The sequence below is a fragment of the Colias croceus genome, chromosome 1 (genome assembly GCF_905220415.1).
Source record: "Colias croceus chromosome 1, ilColCroc2.1".
In the NCBI taxonomy this organism is placed as follows: Eukaryota; Metazoa; Arthropoda; class Insecta; order Lepidoptera; family Pieridae; genus Colias; species Colias croceus.
In genome coordinates, this window is record NC_059537.1 from 11,774,569 (window position 1) to 11,791,806 (window position 17,238).

Consider the following 17,238-nt stretch of genomic DNA (forward strand, 5'->3'; position numbering starts at 1 on the left):
AGTACCCACTTCGCGGATGGGCAATTACCAATAACTTCCTTACTACAAAAATAGTAATAGTTATTTCGTCGTAACGTCAAAATTAACTGACGTAGATTGGTATTCAAAATAATAAAAACAGTAATTATACGAATATTTAGACATAATGCAAATTTCAACCCTGTATTGCTAGTGCTAACGTGTTTTCTACAGTTACATTTGGCTTCACACGGACAATGGCAGGCGAGGTAAAGGTATGACATGCATCGTTGCATAAGACGTCCTAACAAGTTTTCAGTTCTCTTAAAAGAAAATGCGCATACCTACCATTAATTTAACTTTATACTATAAACACGGTGTCCTTAATTACTTAAACGATAATTAAAGCAGCTTCAATAAAACTAAAAATATACCAACAAAACCCAGAATTTATCGCGGTAGCAATTTTAAGCAAAAACAAAATAATATCATAGTATGTTAATTTATTCTTCGAGTTATACAATATATCAAAAGCAAAATATTAAAAGTCGTGTCCTTATATAAATGTGTAGATTAGAGCCTAATCGACCCACATTCGTGTATCAAGGAGACAAGCATCACGACAGCTACAGGGTTACATTGTAAATATTTTTATGGTCCACATAATGTTACATTTAAATACCATAGATTAATTAATATAACTTAATTATAGACGTTAGTATTAATTGTGTTGTCACTTTTACGGTCATGTTTAATGGTCAAGATTTAAACGACCTACCAACTTAGTAAACCAGTTTATTTTCAAATGTTCTTCTGAACTAAAGGATTAAATTTAAACACTTTTTGAAACGACTGTTTATGATTGGTATATAAATTATAAAATAATAATGTTATACTAGTATTCTACACTGTATAATGCAAATGTATATTTGCGTCCATATTATTCTCGGTTCTTGTACAGAAATAGAAGCATCCTGCGTTATTCCAATAAAAAAGAGGATACCTAACCTTTTATCTCTAACAATTTGAATGACTTCATGACTTCCGCGTTCAAGGAAATGTTGCCTCTTTGTTCTAGACATTTTTATACACCCATTTGCATACTCGTTAATTAGAATTAATTATCTAAATGCTAATTACTTTTTTATTTGCATGCTCACTCAGTGTAGTTGCTTGTAATCAGCCCCCCGTAATTATCGCCTTATACATTCTTAATGAATGAAAAAATTGAATGGTTTCGTAATTATTATACTTAAGAATATATCTATTTTTGATAAAAAAAAGGAATTTAATTTAAACATTTGATAAACGCACACTAATTTACCTACATTCAATTCATTATAAATGTAATTAAATGATAGATAGTACCTGTGAGTTATTGGTAATAGCATATGGGCAAAGGCTTAATTTCCCTGTTAAATTCAGTTAACTAACTCGATGTCAAGGTATCATTTAACTACAATATTGCAAACTCATAATAAATACATTAAACCTTTATTAGAAACTAATTCCAGACCCTCAAAGTTATTGTGTCATAAAACATGAATACGATATTCAATATCTTGAATTATTTGCAAACATTAATAAAACGACAAAGCTTTATTACCATCGATACTTAAATTCAGATTTCTCATTTAATGCAATATGTAAAACAGAGACTGTTACAAAATCGTGACAAGAGCGAGCGATTAGAATCATCAACGTGTGCGGGAACGTTCCCCAGTTCGGAATACGGTCTCACTTCACAATTATATGTGACTTTTGACTACGAAAATAACAATAAAGCGACGCCAGCAACAATGCTTCTGAATCTTGCTAAACGCCTACACAATGCTCTTACTGATCGTCTTTTAAATGATCTTGCGTTATCGTAATAGCAAGTTGCGATACTTTATCGGGCCAAGGTTGCGTTGCGACAGGCTTTCTAACACCTGACACTACAACTGAGACATTAACATCATTTAAATTCATCTCACCTTTTAACCTTTCATCCGATTGAGAAATTCTATTTGAATAGCCATTGTATACACACGAAATTTAATTAAACCGAATCTGTTAAACAAATTTGCCGCTAGCGATGATATTGAAACGTTTATCGGTTCACAGTTCACTGGCTGCAACCTTGTCTTCCTTTACATCGGCGGTTTTCAGTCTGACATAGATCGGGCCTAATGAACCGAAAACGTAATGACGTGCCTCCATTTCAGCATGATTTCACTTATTTGCAGCGTATCGTGCTAAACAATGCTTTTGCTCACGAAACTGTAATTTTACTCATATTCTAATTAAATCCAAGAGGAACAGGCACGCCGATAAACAATGTTATTTGCGAAGTGAAACCGAAACCAACGAGCGATGTTTATCGATTTAGAGCCCTTTATATTTTCGTATGAATAAATGCATGTACCGTAAATGAACGCAAACGGCGAAACAATGGATATCGTGTATCTCTGGAAAAATCTCTCCATTATTGCTGAAGTAAAAACGTGCGTAATACAGCCTTCGCTTGGATCCTTTCACGAGGGCTTCGTTAGTGCGGTTTGGTAACGAAAAATGTTTGTATTGCAGTGCTGGAATGATGGGCGAGGGTCTGCTGACGCTGACGTACGGCAAACACCACGCCTGCATCTTGAACGAGGTGGGAGCGGCGTGGCGTGGCGCCAGGTACTCCGACCTGGTGCTGGTGTGTGACGACGCCGTGCCGCTCGCTGCCCACCGCATTGTGATGGCAGCCGCTAGCCCACTTATTAGGTAAGCTTACTTGAGTTGTTTGATCCATTGTGAAACAAACTTTAGTTAAAAGTGTTAGCGAAGTTCAAGAGTTATCAAATAAAGCTAGTCTCTAGCAAAGTCAATAGTTTTGCATCGAATCATACAAATAATACATGATAGCTTATTTAAATAGGCTTAAGTTAACAATTTCTCTCTTGTGTTTCAGAAAAATCCTCGATGATACCCCATCAGTAGAAAATCCAGTAACCATTCACATGTCTGGAATTAACAGTACTTTAATGAGGCATCTTCTAGTATTTTTGTACAGCGGCCAAGCATATATCGAGGTGAGTATTTGTATAGTATGGATAATTGTTTAAATAGGTAAATATATAATTAGAAAAAAAACAAATATCAGTCTGTCCAATAAAAAATAAAATGATGTATCTCAATTAGTATCCTCAAGTTATGTGCCTATTAATATTCCATTATACCAATATTTATTAACGAGTTTATTTTTATCAAGCATTTAATAAATTTCATTATTTGCAGTCTGGAGAAATCGATGATATGCAAGAATTGTTTGAACTCCTGGAAATCAAATCAGATGTATGGAAATCCACAAAGGAGCGACAGCAAGCAGAGGAGAAAAACAGATCATGCGAAAGATTAAAAGCAAAAAGAACAGACATCAATAGCAATGAAAGCAGTAAACATGACGCACCATCCGGTTCTTCACATTCTGAAAGCGAAAGAGTTACGCCTAGCGCTGGTTTCAGTAGAGACAAAGAAAGAGGAGAATCAGAATCATTAAGTATAAAGAAAGAGAACATGTCGACAAGTAGTAATGATGAAAGGGAAGAAGATGATGCGGACGGCGAAAACAAAGAATGTGGTCGAGTATCATCACGCCGGCGGAGCTCATCTAATCCTGTAAATCTATCTTTGGCAAGAAACTCGGAACACACTGGAAGCGAACACGACGATTCACAAGATTTGGATGTTGAAACAGTTGCAGCAAAGGTATATTTCATTTTATTTATTCATTACTTTCATTCGTTTATAAGGAAATTAATCTGTACATCTATATGAATTTTCACACTTTCGTCTTTATTATCAATACATTTTGTAAAACGCTATTTTTCTTTATTTCTAGAACATTGAACGAAGACGGTCTACTTCATCAAGCCAAGAGGATCCTCCACCTGAACCCGGTTATCGAAGACAACTATTAAATGACCGATTAGGCAGAGGAAGCGAAAGGACAAAAAGAAAATCACATTACTTGGAACCTCCCGAACTTGATTTAAGAACTGTTAAATTGGAAGATTATGCTCATCTTAAGCCCCCTGATCAAGATTTGATGTCACTTGTACAGACATCACCAGAGAACTATGTTGTCACGCCACACCGAAAACGACGACCCGGTTTTCATAATTCACCATCACAAAATCCCCCGTTTGTATCGTTTCCACCAAGCTATTTAGAAGAGATGGCTCACCTTCGATATGCACAGGGGCCGGGAGTTGCTGCTGGAGTCGCTCGTCTCGGAGCTCTACATCCACTTAGCGCTTCAGCACCTCCTTATCTCCCGGAAAGAAGCGCTACACCACCGGCAACGGCGCATGATGACGTACTAAAGTACAGACCTCCTAGCGCAGGATCGTGGGGACCCTGGCTTTGTCAACCTCAAATCGGGGGAGATGAAGCGCCGACCACAGAACATGAACAAGGATCAAGTAAACAGGCTCCGGTTAGGGAATATCGCTGCGAATATTGTGGAAAACAGTTTGGTATGTCATGGAATCTCAAAACACATCTCCGAGTCCATACTGGAGAAAAACCGTTTGCGTGCCGGCTGTGCGTCGCCATGTTTAAACAAAAGGCTCATTTATTAAAACATCTTTGTTCGGTTCATCGGAATGTGATATCATCGAGCGAAAACGACGGAAGAACTAACACTCCGGGCCGATTCAACTGTTGTTTCTGTCAGTTAACTTTCGAAGCGTTACCGGAACTCATTCGGCATCTCTCAGGCCCGCACAATAGCCTTCTACTCAGTAAAAATTTACACGAATGACGCCCGTCTTCGTGACGCGGCCTCACGCGTTCTGTTGGACTTTGAAACTCCTCTCAATCTGAGAGTTTAATTGTGATATGTGTGAAAAAGGTTACGTAGGTAGTATAAGAAATTATTTTTAAGTTATGTGATATCGCAGAGCGATACTCATAGTTAGACATTCGTGGGAAGAGGTCAAGCGGATGTGTCGTAATATAAGGATCATGTTTGCCGAATGGGTCCAAATTGTTATAATTTGTTTAAAAATTATAATTCGGGACCAATACCTTCCGAGATAGTATTTATTTGAAAATTTGTATTTCATTAGCGTAAATATTATTTAAAAGCCACCGACACATTAATTCCTTAAGCCTAGAAAATAGATGCAATTGTCAAAGAAAAGTTGCGAAGTCTTAAAATCCGTAAGAGAACGTCACACCATCTACCTCCTAAGTTAAAACCACATTTCATGAAACTGCAGGTGACGTCACTACAACATTGACTGTAGACCGCATAGTTTTGAACAGGGTTTACGCTCAATGTTTCTAGTCAGAATAATTGGAACTAAGCATAAATAAAAGTAACTTAATATTTGGTGCTGAACTAAAAATTCTTTATCCCAACCCTTTAACACTCTTTTAGTTGTACTATCTATTTAATTCTACCATTGCCTATCCTTTCAACATTTTACTGTTCACCTTTGTTCCAAGAAAAAATTTCTGACATAACGATTCGCAGCTTTTCATGGACACTAAAAATCTCAATATTAGTTTTATCATTACCTTATTTGTAATATGAATAAAAAATGTGTTCGTATGTTAAATTTGAATCAGCCTATTCTAGATTTCGTGCCGATTATGATGTGTGGATGAGCACCAAAGATTTGTGAAGCATGGAAGTTGTTTTGGTGTACAATTAAGAAAAATTATAGGGACCTGAATTGAATTTGATGTGTTAACGTATGTAGGTACCAATTTAATAATCTCATGACTGTAATAGTAAGCTTATTTCTATGTTCTACAACTTCTGTAATTCCACTACGTGCTATTGTATTAAAATTATTCTTTCTATTTTTGATAAATTTATTCTAGATTTAATGTATCACAACAGGCATTATTAATACTTTATCTTAAGCTATTCTAAATCTTCAAAGCTTTTAAGACGTACTTCTATTATTGTGGCCAGTTATTTTTAAATGGTATCTTAGTTACAACCGTGTTTGTTTTATTTGCTTGTAAACCTTTTATTTCGGAAGGCCTTATTACGTATAATTATTAAATTCTCTCTTCACAACCAAACCTGACTCATATGTACTTTTAAAGCAATACGTTCGATTATTCTAGTTACTCTTTGTAATACTCATCATCTAAATCATTTGAAAAACATCGATAATTGCTATTATTGCAAACGTCCGTTTCTTTAGAAGATTCTTCAACAATTTTATTGAAACTATTTATATGTTTAAAAACTAAAGTTACCAGCATGTTGTTCAAAGCGTAGATTAAATGACAAATTTGTCGAATTGCTTTAATTTTTTTCTTCGATGTTACCTATCGTTATACCTGACTTTGTTTTATTTTTCGTGTTTTGTTTTACTTTTAACGTCGTATTGACGGTTATTTTTAATTGGGAACAACTTAATCATAAGAATTGTGATTGAGGTATCATTAGATTAACGTGTATGTGATAATCTGTTACTATTGTAAGTTTAACGAGAACGCCGTCTTCCATTGCGTTTTCCATTTTCGAAATACTTTATTTGTAAATATATTTAGTTATAAGACACTACATGACAATAACGTCCAGAAAACAAATCGCTGCCGCTGTTACGTAAACTCGAACAAAATGAATGATATTAAACTCGAAGGTTTTGTAGATTTATGTAAAATGTTGTGATATTCCGGCGTGATGCCAATTTGCCTTACTGTACATGAAACAATGCAATTCGCATTTTTAGTTTGTGCTTCATACATTGTTCGTATTATAACGGTCAATTGTTTTTACATAAGTATAAACTTTCCAAACGAAATTGTATTTTTATAATGCTATACGTAATTTAGATGAGATTAATGTATGAAACACAATACTAATTTTAAAATAACTTTTTTTTTAAATTGTCAGAAATGACGCCGACAACTTATGTAAATAAAATGTAATTGTAAGTATACTTGAAAAAGAAGCTTAACTTAATTCTTGTTGAACTTGAATATTGATTTTTCTGTTAATTGTAAATTAAAACGTATTTTTAAGTTTTCACATAGTGTACAATTTTTGTAGATATTGTTTAGTACATTAACATTCTGTAAAAATGTGTTCTTACCGTAGTAAATTAAATAACGAGAATATTTTAGTTACACAACCCGCTTTTTTTGTTCCTCCTCCACTTTCCATTTTATCTTATTTTATTTGAGCGCCATCTAGTGATGGGTGGACGCAATAAATGATTTTATAATACAAGATGGCGCCTGAGCCTAGAGCTTGCGTTTGAGCTTGTTACGAAGAAAACTTCATGTTCATGAAAATTTGAAAATTCATGAATCTTGCCTGGTTAGAGCTAATACGAGTATTATATAATTAGATGTATACTTTAAAATTATTCAGATATTTGGTCCTTGATTAGTGCCGTCAAAGACGAAATAAGTCTTCTTACCAAAAAAATAATAACTGAAATTTTAAATGATTTTCTTACAGAGAAAGTTAAAATGAGACTTTTTTGTCGCGTTATCTAGTGTACATCTGTCATCCATAAGCATTGTAATAATTAGTAGGCTTACGTCGAAGTTTTCATATAGAAAATAAAACCTAATATTATAGTCCTTTTCAGCTATGATGATTCCTGTGACACTTCATCGTGTTCCGAATTACGTATTTTATGTTTAAAACGCCAAAATAATTTTAGTGCATAATATTTTTATTTTATGGCGGCATTATTACCAAAAATATAAAAATGAAATATCTTAAGCTTATAAATCAAAAACAGTATTGTTTAGTTTAATATAATGAAAAATAAAATAAAATAACACAAAAATATAATACCTACGCAACTCGTGTACATGAAATGGATCGTTGAAAAATCATAGAGTTGGAAAATCATTTAGTCGGCGCCCATCTTGTGATCGTTTGTCAATCGAGTCAATCGTATGTACGAGTGCGTCAGCCTTGTATACAAGTTGCATTTTTATATTGATACTTTACATGGTATTCTGTTATTGTTACTAATTGTTATTGTTGACTTTTTGTTGCTGTTGTTTGCTAAGTTTCCTTAGTTAATTGATGGCGAAATGCCGAAAAATCTAATTTTGGTACATTATTCAAATCGATTTCATTTCCATATAAAATATTATCGATTATCGGAAACAATTGATATGATTTCAGTAAAGACATCTCTACACGTGTCAAAAATCGATGTGTCACAGAAATCATCTTAGGTGGAAAGGACTATAGATAGCAAATTTAAAACGGATTATTGAATTCCTTTTGAATTACACCAGCCTTCAATATTTAACTCTATATCCTTTAATATTATGGTGCTATAAGTCACTATTGGACAATAGCAAGGCAAGAAACATAAATTTGGGACTATTTTGTAAACTGGTAATAGGTAACATCACTATCACAACATGATAATGTAATTATAAAAGAAAGTCGCTCAAAATATTTTTTATGGTAGGTACAAACTTTCAATATCCGCTTGGGTGTAGAATGTATCGAAATCCTTTCTTAGCGGATGCCTAGATCATCAGCTCGATCGATCCGGTAGCTCGGGCTGTGAGTTGATAAATCAGTCAGTCAGTCATCTTTGCATTTTATTAATTCAAGATTTCAATTTTAGCCAACAAAAGCTCTTTAAAGCTCTTTTTGAATAATATTTTCTATCATAAAATCTATTTTTGGTATAACAAATTTAATGTACTACAGATAATATAATACTATACAAAGTTGTACCATACAATTAATATTATATCACAATTTGACTCCGTAACTAGAAGTATAAAAACATGTTTTCATGTAATCATAGACGATATTTCAGCAGTATGTAGTGAAAAGGGAAAATAAACGCTAGTCTCAAGAAGGTAAGTTAGGATTTCATATTTATTGATTAAAAAAAATATGAAAGCCTTATAATTATCTATTGGGAAAAAAATTATTTATTAAATAGCTTAAATAAAATTTTAATTGCTTAAATATTTATAATTAATTATTTATTGGTACTTAACTAACACGTTTAAAAGACGTAACAATTAAAAAGGTTAGGTATATTTAGTTAGTTAGCATTTTATTGTTAGGAAAATATCACAAAAAGAGCCCTTATAAAGCATTTTATTTTTTTTAACAATTTAAACTATTGATAGGTATGTGAATTAAATTGTATTATATTTTTAAGTAGGTAGGTAACTTACATATTATAATATTTTATTGCGACTTAAACTGACAACATAAAAAAATATAAATAGGTATACGAAACAAACTTAAAGCGACAATACTTTACACACACTATAGGTAGGTATTCCGTATTCAGTGCACATAATATTTTGTTAAATCAGAATCGTTTAGACTATTAGAATGAGATTATACTATAGACGAAGCCTTTTATTGACCCGAATTAGGTTAACATTTAGCCTTATTCAAAATTTCTTCTAATTCTTGTATCATATTAGACTACTTTACAAGTTGTATGTTAGAACTATTAGGACCATTGATAAGCAAATCTAATAACAAATGACAAAAATAATATTATGTATACTGTATAGTTTATAAAACAAAACTCAAAAACCCTCCCCTTCAGGCCAGCCAGAACCCAGTACGCGACTGAAGAATTACAAGCGAGCAATTAAATTCCCGTCCCAACAAAAACCAGTCATTGGAGTTTAGTTCTACACGTTTAAAAATAGACAAGAAAGATAGGTAAAAGCTATGAAACCGGTAAGGTTGCAGATGGCTTACATCTTTTTGCAAACATGCATGGGAGTGCTAGGGCTGTTGCACCTTTAATATAATAAATAAGTGAATAATTCAAAGATGAGAAATAAATCGTGAATGCATTATTTGCCATTTAAACTATATTATTTTGTCTAAAAGTTAAAAATTGTCTTCACTCATTACATGAAAGAGATCATAATATTATAACATGTACGTATGGTTATAGTCAAATATCTCTAATAATTAAGAGAGACAACCCTACTGAGTGGCAAAATTCCGAAGTATTTCTTTAGACTCTCCACTAATGACCGTATTTATAACATTAATGTAAAAATAGTCCATTATGCACCATGGTCATTTTATTTTATGTTTATGTTATGTCTAATATGTTTATGGAAATTAATTACTAATTAATTCACATTTGCTCGTATTCACTCCTAATGTTATTTATATATATCGTATTTTTTACACATAATTTTATCAAGTACACTTTCCGCACACAGCTTCGCCCGGTTTACCAAATGAATTATTTACTCAAACCTTCCCCAAGAACCTCTCTAATTCTCTATCTATCTCAAACCGTTGCGTACAGTTCAGTACCGTTGCGTAGTTTCAAAGATATACGCATAGTGACAAGCAGACAAAGAAAGCGACTTTGTTTTATACTATGTCGTGATAGTAGGTACTTTTACAAACAAATAATGTAGCATCGTTGTAGCTATAGTTATATATTCATCGTTGACATATTTTATTTACTTTCCCATAACATGGAGAATTATATAATATTATCTTACCTTTATGTTTCTGTTTTAATGCAAATTACATCATATTATTATTGCAATTTATTATAAATAAAATAAATAAATAAAATGGGGTGTAATAGAACTATGTGTGGTTGAACTACTTTTATCAACTTTCCCAAGATTGTTTAAAACAACGAAAAATATATGATATAAAGAGCGATTATACAGGGTGTAATCGTTAAGTGTGCACAAGCGATTATTCCGTAACTATTGCAGATATTAAAAAACTTTAAACTGATATCGAAAGTAATTAACCTAATGAGTAAAATAGCCGTAATAAATTTTTAAAAATAAAACGAGAAATATCCAAAAATGTTACATTAAACGCTCCCATACATTTTATTTCCCATACATTTTGTATTCATAGCAGATTTTCGAAGTGATGTCCTCATTGTGCAATACAATGAGGAGCTCTATTTACAGATTCTAAATGAACTTCCCTTCAAATTTGCGAAGTAATTAAAGCAGAAAACCAAAAAAAGAAAGAAAAAGTTAAAATCTTTCATATAAAATGTACTAGGTTGATCCAAAAGTAATGATAATTGGGTATTTCCTGTGCACATAAAAATATAAAATAAATGTTTTTTGCTTGCTCATGTATTCACTAAGTAATCACAAAAAAATCATATCAACAGGCCACGTTTCCAATTATTTACATTAATTTGAATGTGAACCGTGCGTGCCAGAATGTTTCCCGACGAAAAGAAGAAACAACGATTCGACATGTAGAGGGTAAATTTCTAAATTTTTAATGATATCAGGATAATTTTTTGTCACGTTTTGTGATCATGGATGTTACCCGAGTTCACCATGTTTATGCTGAAACCAAAAAACAATCAATGTTCTGGATGCGAGCTTACAAAGTGACGATGAAGAAATTCAAAGTGAAAATCAGTAGGTTAGATTAAAGCGGTAGTTTTTTGAGACGCTGAAGGAATAATTATGGTGGAATATTTTAAAAAGGTAGCCACTTTATTGGGCTCTTACTAAACAGACCAAATTAAAAGATTGCAATAGGTTAGTAAGGAAAAGAGACATGGCAAACTGCGGACCTGAACGCTGTTTCACCAAGACAACGCACCAGATCAAAAGCGTCAGTTGCGATGGCTGCCATTGAAAAATCGGCATTCGAAATGCTTGAACACCTACCCTATTTTTTAGATCTAGTTCCTATTTACTTTTATCTCTTTCCTCGGCACAAGAAACACTTTCTTAGCAATAAATTATTTTAAGACGACAGCGAAGTGATGGCCGCGTGGAGGGGTTTTTGTGGATGAAGTCAAAGTTTTTTTTTTTAAGTTTAGGAAAAAAAAATTGAAGTATATTTTCTAGTTAGAAGACTATCTAGAGAACTATATAATTATTATAACTCTAATGACCTTGTTTAATATTGATTATCATTACTTTTGGATCAACCCATGTACATGGGATATTCGTATCTCATACTAAATGTATGGGAGGGTTTCAAGTTAATTTTTTAGATATTTCTCGTTTTATTTTTGAAAAATTATTATGGCCATTTTACTCATTAGGTTAAATACTTTCGTTACAGTTTAAAGTTTTTTGATATCTGTAACAGTTACGGAATAATCGCCTGTGCACACTTAACGATTACACCCTGTATATGAGCTTTAAAGCTCTATTCTTAATTTTTTAAGTTGATGTCGTTGTTTCGCTCGTCATACATCCAGCGCTAATATGAATATATGATTTTGTAGTTTGGACCAAGTTTCATAAGATTGATCAGATATAGACCCAAACCTAATGGGCCTGGGCCTTAGCTTTAAAGGCGTAAGAGAGGAACAAGCATATGCCATTCAAATCACAAACGGTCAACTTCATAATCTAGTAGCAGGAATTTTATTTTTATCTACATATTATTAACTAACTGAAGCCACTGTATAGTTGTTAATTTAATATTTTATAATATTAGAAATGAGTCGTTTTTTTTAATTACGTATGGCCTTATAATTCCTTCAATCAACATGTCTACTACATAACATAACAGTTCGGTTTAAATATTCATAGGTTTTTAAATTTTTTTATTTGCTATTGGTACTTTAATATTTACGTACTTACCCATGTTGCAAACACTAGAGCACTTAAATTATATTTACCAAGGAAATGCAGGCATGTGGATGGAATATTTTATGTTAGCAAATATTTATCTTTTGACTTTTAAAGGTATTCCCATAATAGGATATTTAGCGGTGAAAAGCTTCAAGATAAAGGTTTTAATGTTTGTCATTTCCTGTGACATCATTTATTTATTACTAGCTGAGCTCCGCCATTTTACCCGAAGTGCTCCGCTCCTGTTGGTCTTACCGTGATGATATAATATAGCCTAGCCTGCCTCGATAAATGGGCTATCTTACACCAAATATTTTTTCAAACCGGACCAGTAGTTCATGATATTAGCGCGTTTAAACAAACAATTCAGCTTTATAAAAGAACTAGCTTCCGCCCGCGACTCCGTCCGCGCGGATGTCGGTCTTCGCGTGGATGGTTTATTTCTCCATTTTGAGTAACTCTGACAATTAAACATCTTATAAATATCTATTGGACCCAAATACGGCTAAGCCTATAATAATACGCAACGTGTGTTCGCGGTTCTACAGAACAACGTCTATAAAACTGAAAAGTTAAGATTAATTTTTTTCTACGTATTTTTCCAGGATAAAAAGTATCCTATTTTACGCCCAGGATAATAAGGTATAATTATACCAAGTTTCATCGAAATCGAACCGTTAGTTTTCACGTGATGCCTTCACATACAGACAGACAGACAGACAGACAAAATTTTTTTTAATCACATATTTGGGTTTGGTATCGATCCAGTAACACCCCCTGGTATTTATTTTTTCAATATTTTCAATGTACAGAATTGACCCTTCTACAGATTTATTATATGTATAGATAAGTATAGATTTATTTATATTTATTTCCTAATATTTAGGAACACTTAGGAACATTATATTGAATCATAAGTACATCAAGCACAAAGAATATTTTCATTTTATTTTTTTGTTTTATTCTGCCAATCATGATGCAATGTGGCGCATGTCTGCAAAGTATGAGAGAGAGTAAAAATAAAATTTTACGTTGCTCCAAATGTCTTGAAACTTTCCACGCTCTTTGTGTAGTTCAAAAAATGGAAGAATTTAACAAATTATCTGCCGAATTTAAATCTAATTGGATATGCACTGGGTGCAACGTCAAGCAAAAGAGGAGTGGAAATAATTCTGAAACTCCTATCCGATCGCCGCTTTCTACACCTACCACAAGCAACGTTACTCTGCGCGCGAAGCCTAGCTCCAACGCGAACCTTTTAGTATCTGCCTCATCGCCAGAATCCGCGAATATATCAACCGATGCTCTCAGGATTCTAATTCGTGAAGAACTTAAATATGTTCTGCATAATTATATAGAAGAAAAAATAGGTAACCAATTAAGTGAGATTAGAAGGGACATAGAGGAGTTTAGAACCTCACTTTCATTCATAAATCAGCAGTATGAAGATATAAAGACGGAATATCAGACAAAATTTAACACATTAGAAAGTTTGGTTGCAGCCAATACTTCACTTCGCTCCTCTATGCAAGATTTAAGTTCTCGTCTAAACCAATTTGACCAGCTTAGTCGGGCCAGCAATCTAGAAATTCAATGTGTTCCTGAATTTAAAAACGAAAATATTCCAAACATGATTGCGCAACTTGCTCGCACAGTCCAATATTCGTTAGATGATAATGATATCCATTTCTGTGCCCGTATTGCTAAGATGCATAAGGAAAGCCAACGCCCTCGATCCATACTTGTTAAACTAAATAGTCCCCGTACACGCGACAACTTTCTCCGCTCAATTATCAAATACAACAGGGAATCGAAAATAAAACTACAAAGCAGGGACCTTGGCATCGGCAGTGACCAATCCTCAGCGATATATGTAATGGAGCACCTTTCTCATGAAAATAAACTTCTTCATGCCGAAGCAAGAAAGAAGGCTAAGCAACTAGACTATAAGTACGTTTGGATTAGAGGTGGTAAGATTTTCATGAGAAAGGCTCCTAATTCAAACGCCGTATTAGTTAAGGACATTCACGTTCTCAAAAATCTTAACGAATAAATGTTACAAAAAAAAAAAAAAAAAAAAAGTTCATATCAACCTGGCGCGTTGTATGTACAACTCAACCACTTTTAGTTATAACTCTTATTTCTTCATTTATTTTTACCAATTGTTTCTTGTAATCTTGACAAATAGTTGCAAGATCTTACTTTTATTATTATGTAAAACTTCCATATTTATTTTTAATTGTTTATCCATTCATCTGGTCTGCGTTTTCGTTAATTGTCTGTGAATCAATTATTTTTAGTGATAGAATTACATGTGCTTGTGATGTAAATGAAATTGTCAGTCTTCTTACATATTTTATTGTTGAATATATATCTGTATTGATAGCGTTGATTTTGCAATTAATTATTTATTATCTTCAATCGATTACCCTACACACTACACAACTTATACAAAAAACTATATCATGATTGACATGTCTTTGATTCGTGATATAGATGGTCCAGATTTATCAAGTTGCCACTATACTGACACACCCGAGGAATGCCAAAAACATATCACTAAAGCACTCAATATAAAAATCGTTACTTTCAATATTCGCAGTTTACAACGTAATTTTAACAGCTTTTTAATAACCCTATCTCGTTTTAACATAGAATTTGATGTCATTATCCTTACGGAATGTTGGTTGAACGAAAATTCTGTTATTTATCCAATCGATGGGTACGTCTCGTATAATACAACAAAATATATAAACCAATCGTGTGGTGTAGTCCTATATATAAAAAGAACCCTGAATCACGTAGTTTCGGAACCAACATTACACGACGCGAATTGCCTTTTGGCCAAAGTGGACAACTTATTTAATCTCATCGGAATATACCGTTCACCTTCATTTAGAAACTGCACAAATTTTTTGCAATCCTTAGAAAGTCTCCTACAAAATATTAACTTGATTCCTTCTTGTACAATTCTGGCGGGTGATATAAATATTAATACGTTGATGTCTAATATAAACAACGACTGTAACGAATACCTTTGCTTAATCGCAGAGCAAGGACTAAGCCCAGCAATTAATATTCCCACCCGAGAAACAGCGTGTTTAGATCATATTATGGTGTCCGCCAATACTCGCGTGAACGCTGTGGTTTGTAGGACTACTATAACTGATCATTACATTGTTATGGCTGGTATAAACACAACAAATAAATCCAATCGCTTAAGGGTTGACAAGTTTATGACCAAGTTGAATTTCCCTGCCATTGTTGAGGTAGTTAAAAACACTGATTGGACTAACTTGCTAATGAACGAAGACGTAAATGCAGCGGTTGATGATTTTTCCAATATGCTGTCTAATATTATCACAAGCAATTCACAACGCTTAAGAATAAATCGCTCTAAAAACATTTTAAAACCTTGGATGTCCCCTGGTCTGGTTAGATGTTCAATGGTAAGAGATATGCTACATCTAGAAGCTAAACGTAACCCTAACAGCGAAATAGCACAATTTACATTTAAACGCTATAGGAATTTTTATCATAATTTAATTAAGAGATTGCGAGATAGTTACAATGAGAAAATGCTCACAGAAAATCAAAATAATCCAAGTAAGCTTTGGAATACTATAAAAGATATCGCATATTTACAGTCCCCTAAAGAGAACCCATCCATATCTGCCATTAAAGGTAATATCCAGGATTCTTTGAATTACTTCAATAATCACTTTTGCGCAATAGGTCAAAACTTGGCTAATGATATTCTAACCGGTATTGGAGAAACTCAGGAATCTCTGGCTTCTAACGTTTCCATTGAAGACTTTCCAGACTCATTCTTCATAGTACCTACGGACAAAACTGAAATCGAGAAAATAATCACTGATCTCAAAACAAACAGTGCAACGGGTATAGATGGTATTTCCAACCGCCTATTAAAATACATTAAGCCGTACATCTCAGCTCCTCTTGCTTATATTTGTAATTTAAGTATATCACATGGTGTATTTCCGGATAGGTGGAAGGTAGCTGCCGTATCTCCTATTCATAAAAGCGGTGATAAAAAAGATTTAAATAATTATAGACCTATCTCTCTTCTCAGTGCAATCTCGAAAGTCTTAGAAAAAATTATGAATAGCAGAATGGTTGATTTCCTAGAAAAGAATAACATCTTATCAAATCGTCAATATGGATTTCGTGCAGGTAGATCTACCGTTGATGCCGTATCTGAACTTATTCATATTGTGTCCTCTTCTCTAGATAAGGGCTTGGCCTGTGTTGGAGTATTTTTGGATTTAGCCAAGGCCTTTGACACAGTGTCAATACCAATTCTTTTGAAGAAATTGGAGAGGTATGGCATCAGAGGTATAGCTTTGGAGTGGTTCAGAAGTTATCTTTCGAACAGAAAGCAATGTACCAAATATCGCGATACTTTTAGCTCTCTTTCACCAGTAATTTTCGGCGTGCCACAGGGGAGTATTTTAGGTCCTACCCTCTTCTTAGTATATCTTAATAATATCGCCAACGTTGGGTTGAGAAATGCTGATATTATCTGCTACGCGGATGATACAGCTATTATTTTTCAAGATACTTCTTGGGACAAAGTCTTTGACATAACAAAAGAGGGAATGTCAAAGATTGCTTACTGGTTAAACAACAATTTACTTACTCTCAATGCCGCTAAAACAAAATATCTATGTTTTCACAAAACTGCAGCTTCACAAC

At 33.5% G+C, this 17,238-nt stretch overlaps 1 protein-coding gene across 3 annotated transcripts in view; it reads left to right on the forward strand.

The window, feature by feature from the left end:
- The window catches only part of LOC123702802 (transcription factor Ken), a 36,392-nt gene extending 29,304 nt beyond the window's left edge, over positions 1–7,088 (forward strand). For 2 of the 3 annotated variants that reach the window (XM_045650796.1, XM_045650720.1), the window contains exons 2-5: positions 2,527–2,709; positions 2,897–3,017; positions 3,223–3,693; positions 3,827–7,088. In XM_045650796.1, the coding sequence (XP_045506752.1) occupies positions 2,534–2,709; positions 2,897–3,017; positions 3,223–3,693; positions 3,827–4,750 (1,692 nt within the window). In that variant the 5' untranslated portion in view covers positions 2,527–2,533 and the 3' untranslated portion in view covers positions 4,751–7,088. Of the gene's footprint in view, positions 1–2,328; positions 2,445–2,526; positions 2,710–2,896; positions 3,018–3,222; positions 3,694–3,826 lie in introns of those variants that run through there. The other variant, XM_045650639.1, reaches the window with a different exon arrangement.
- Positions 7,089–17,238: the final 10,150 nt, after the last annotated feature.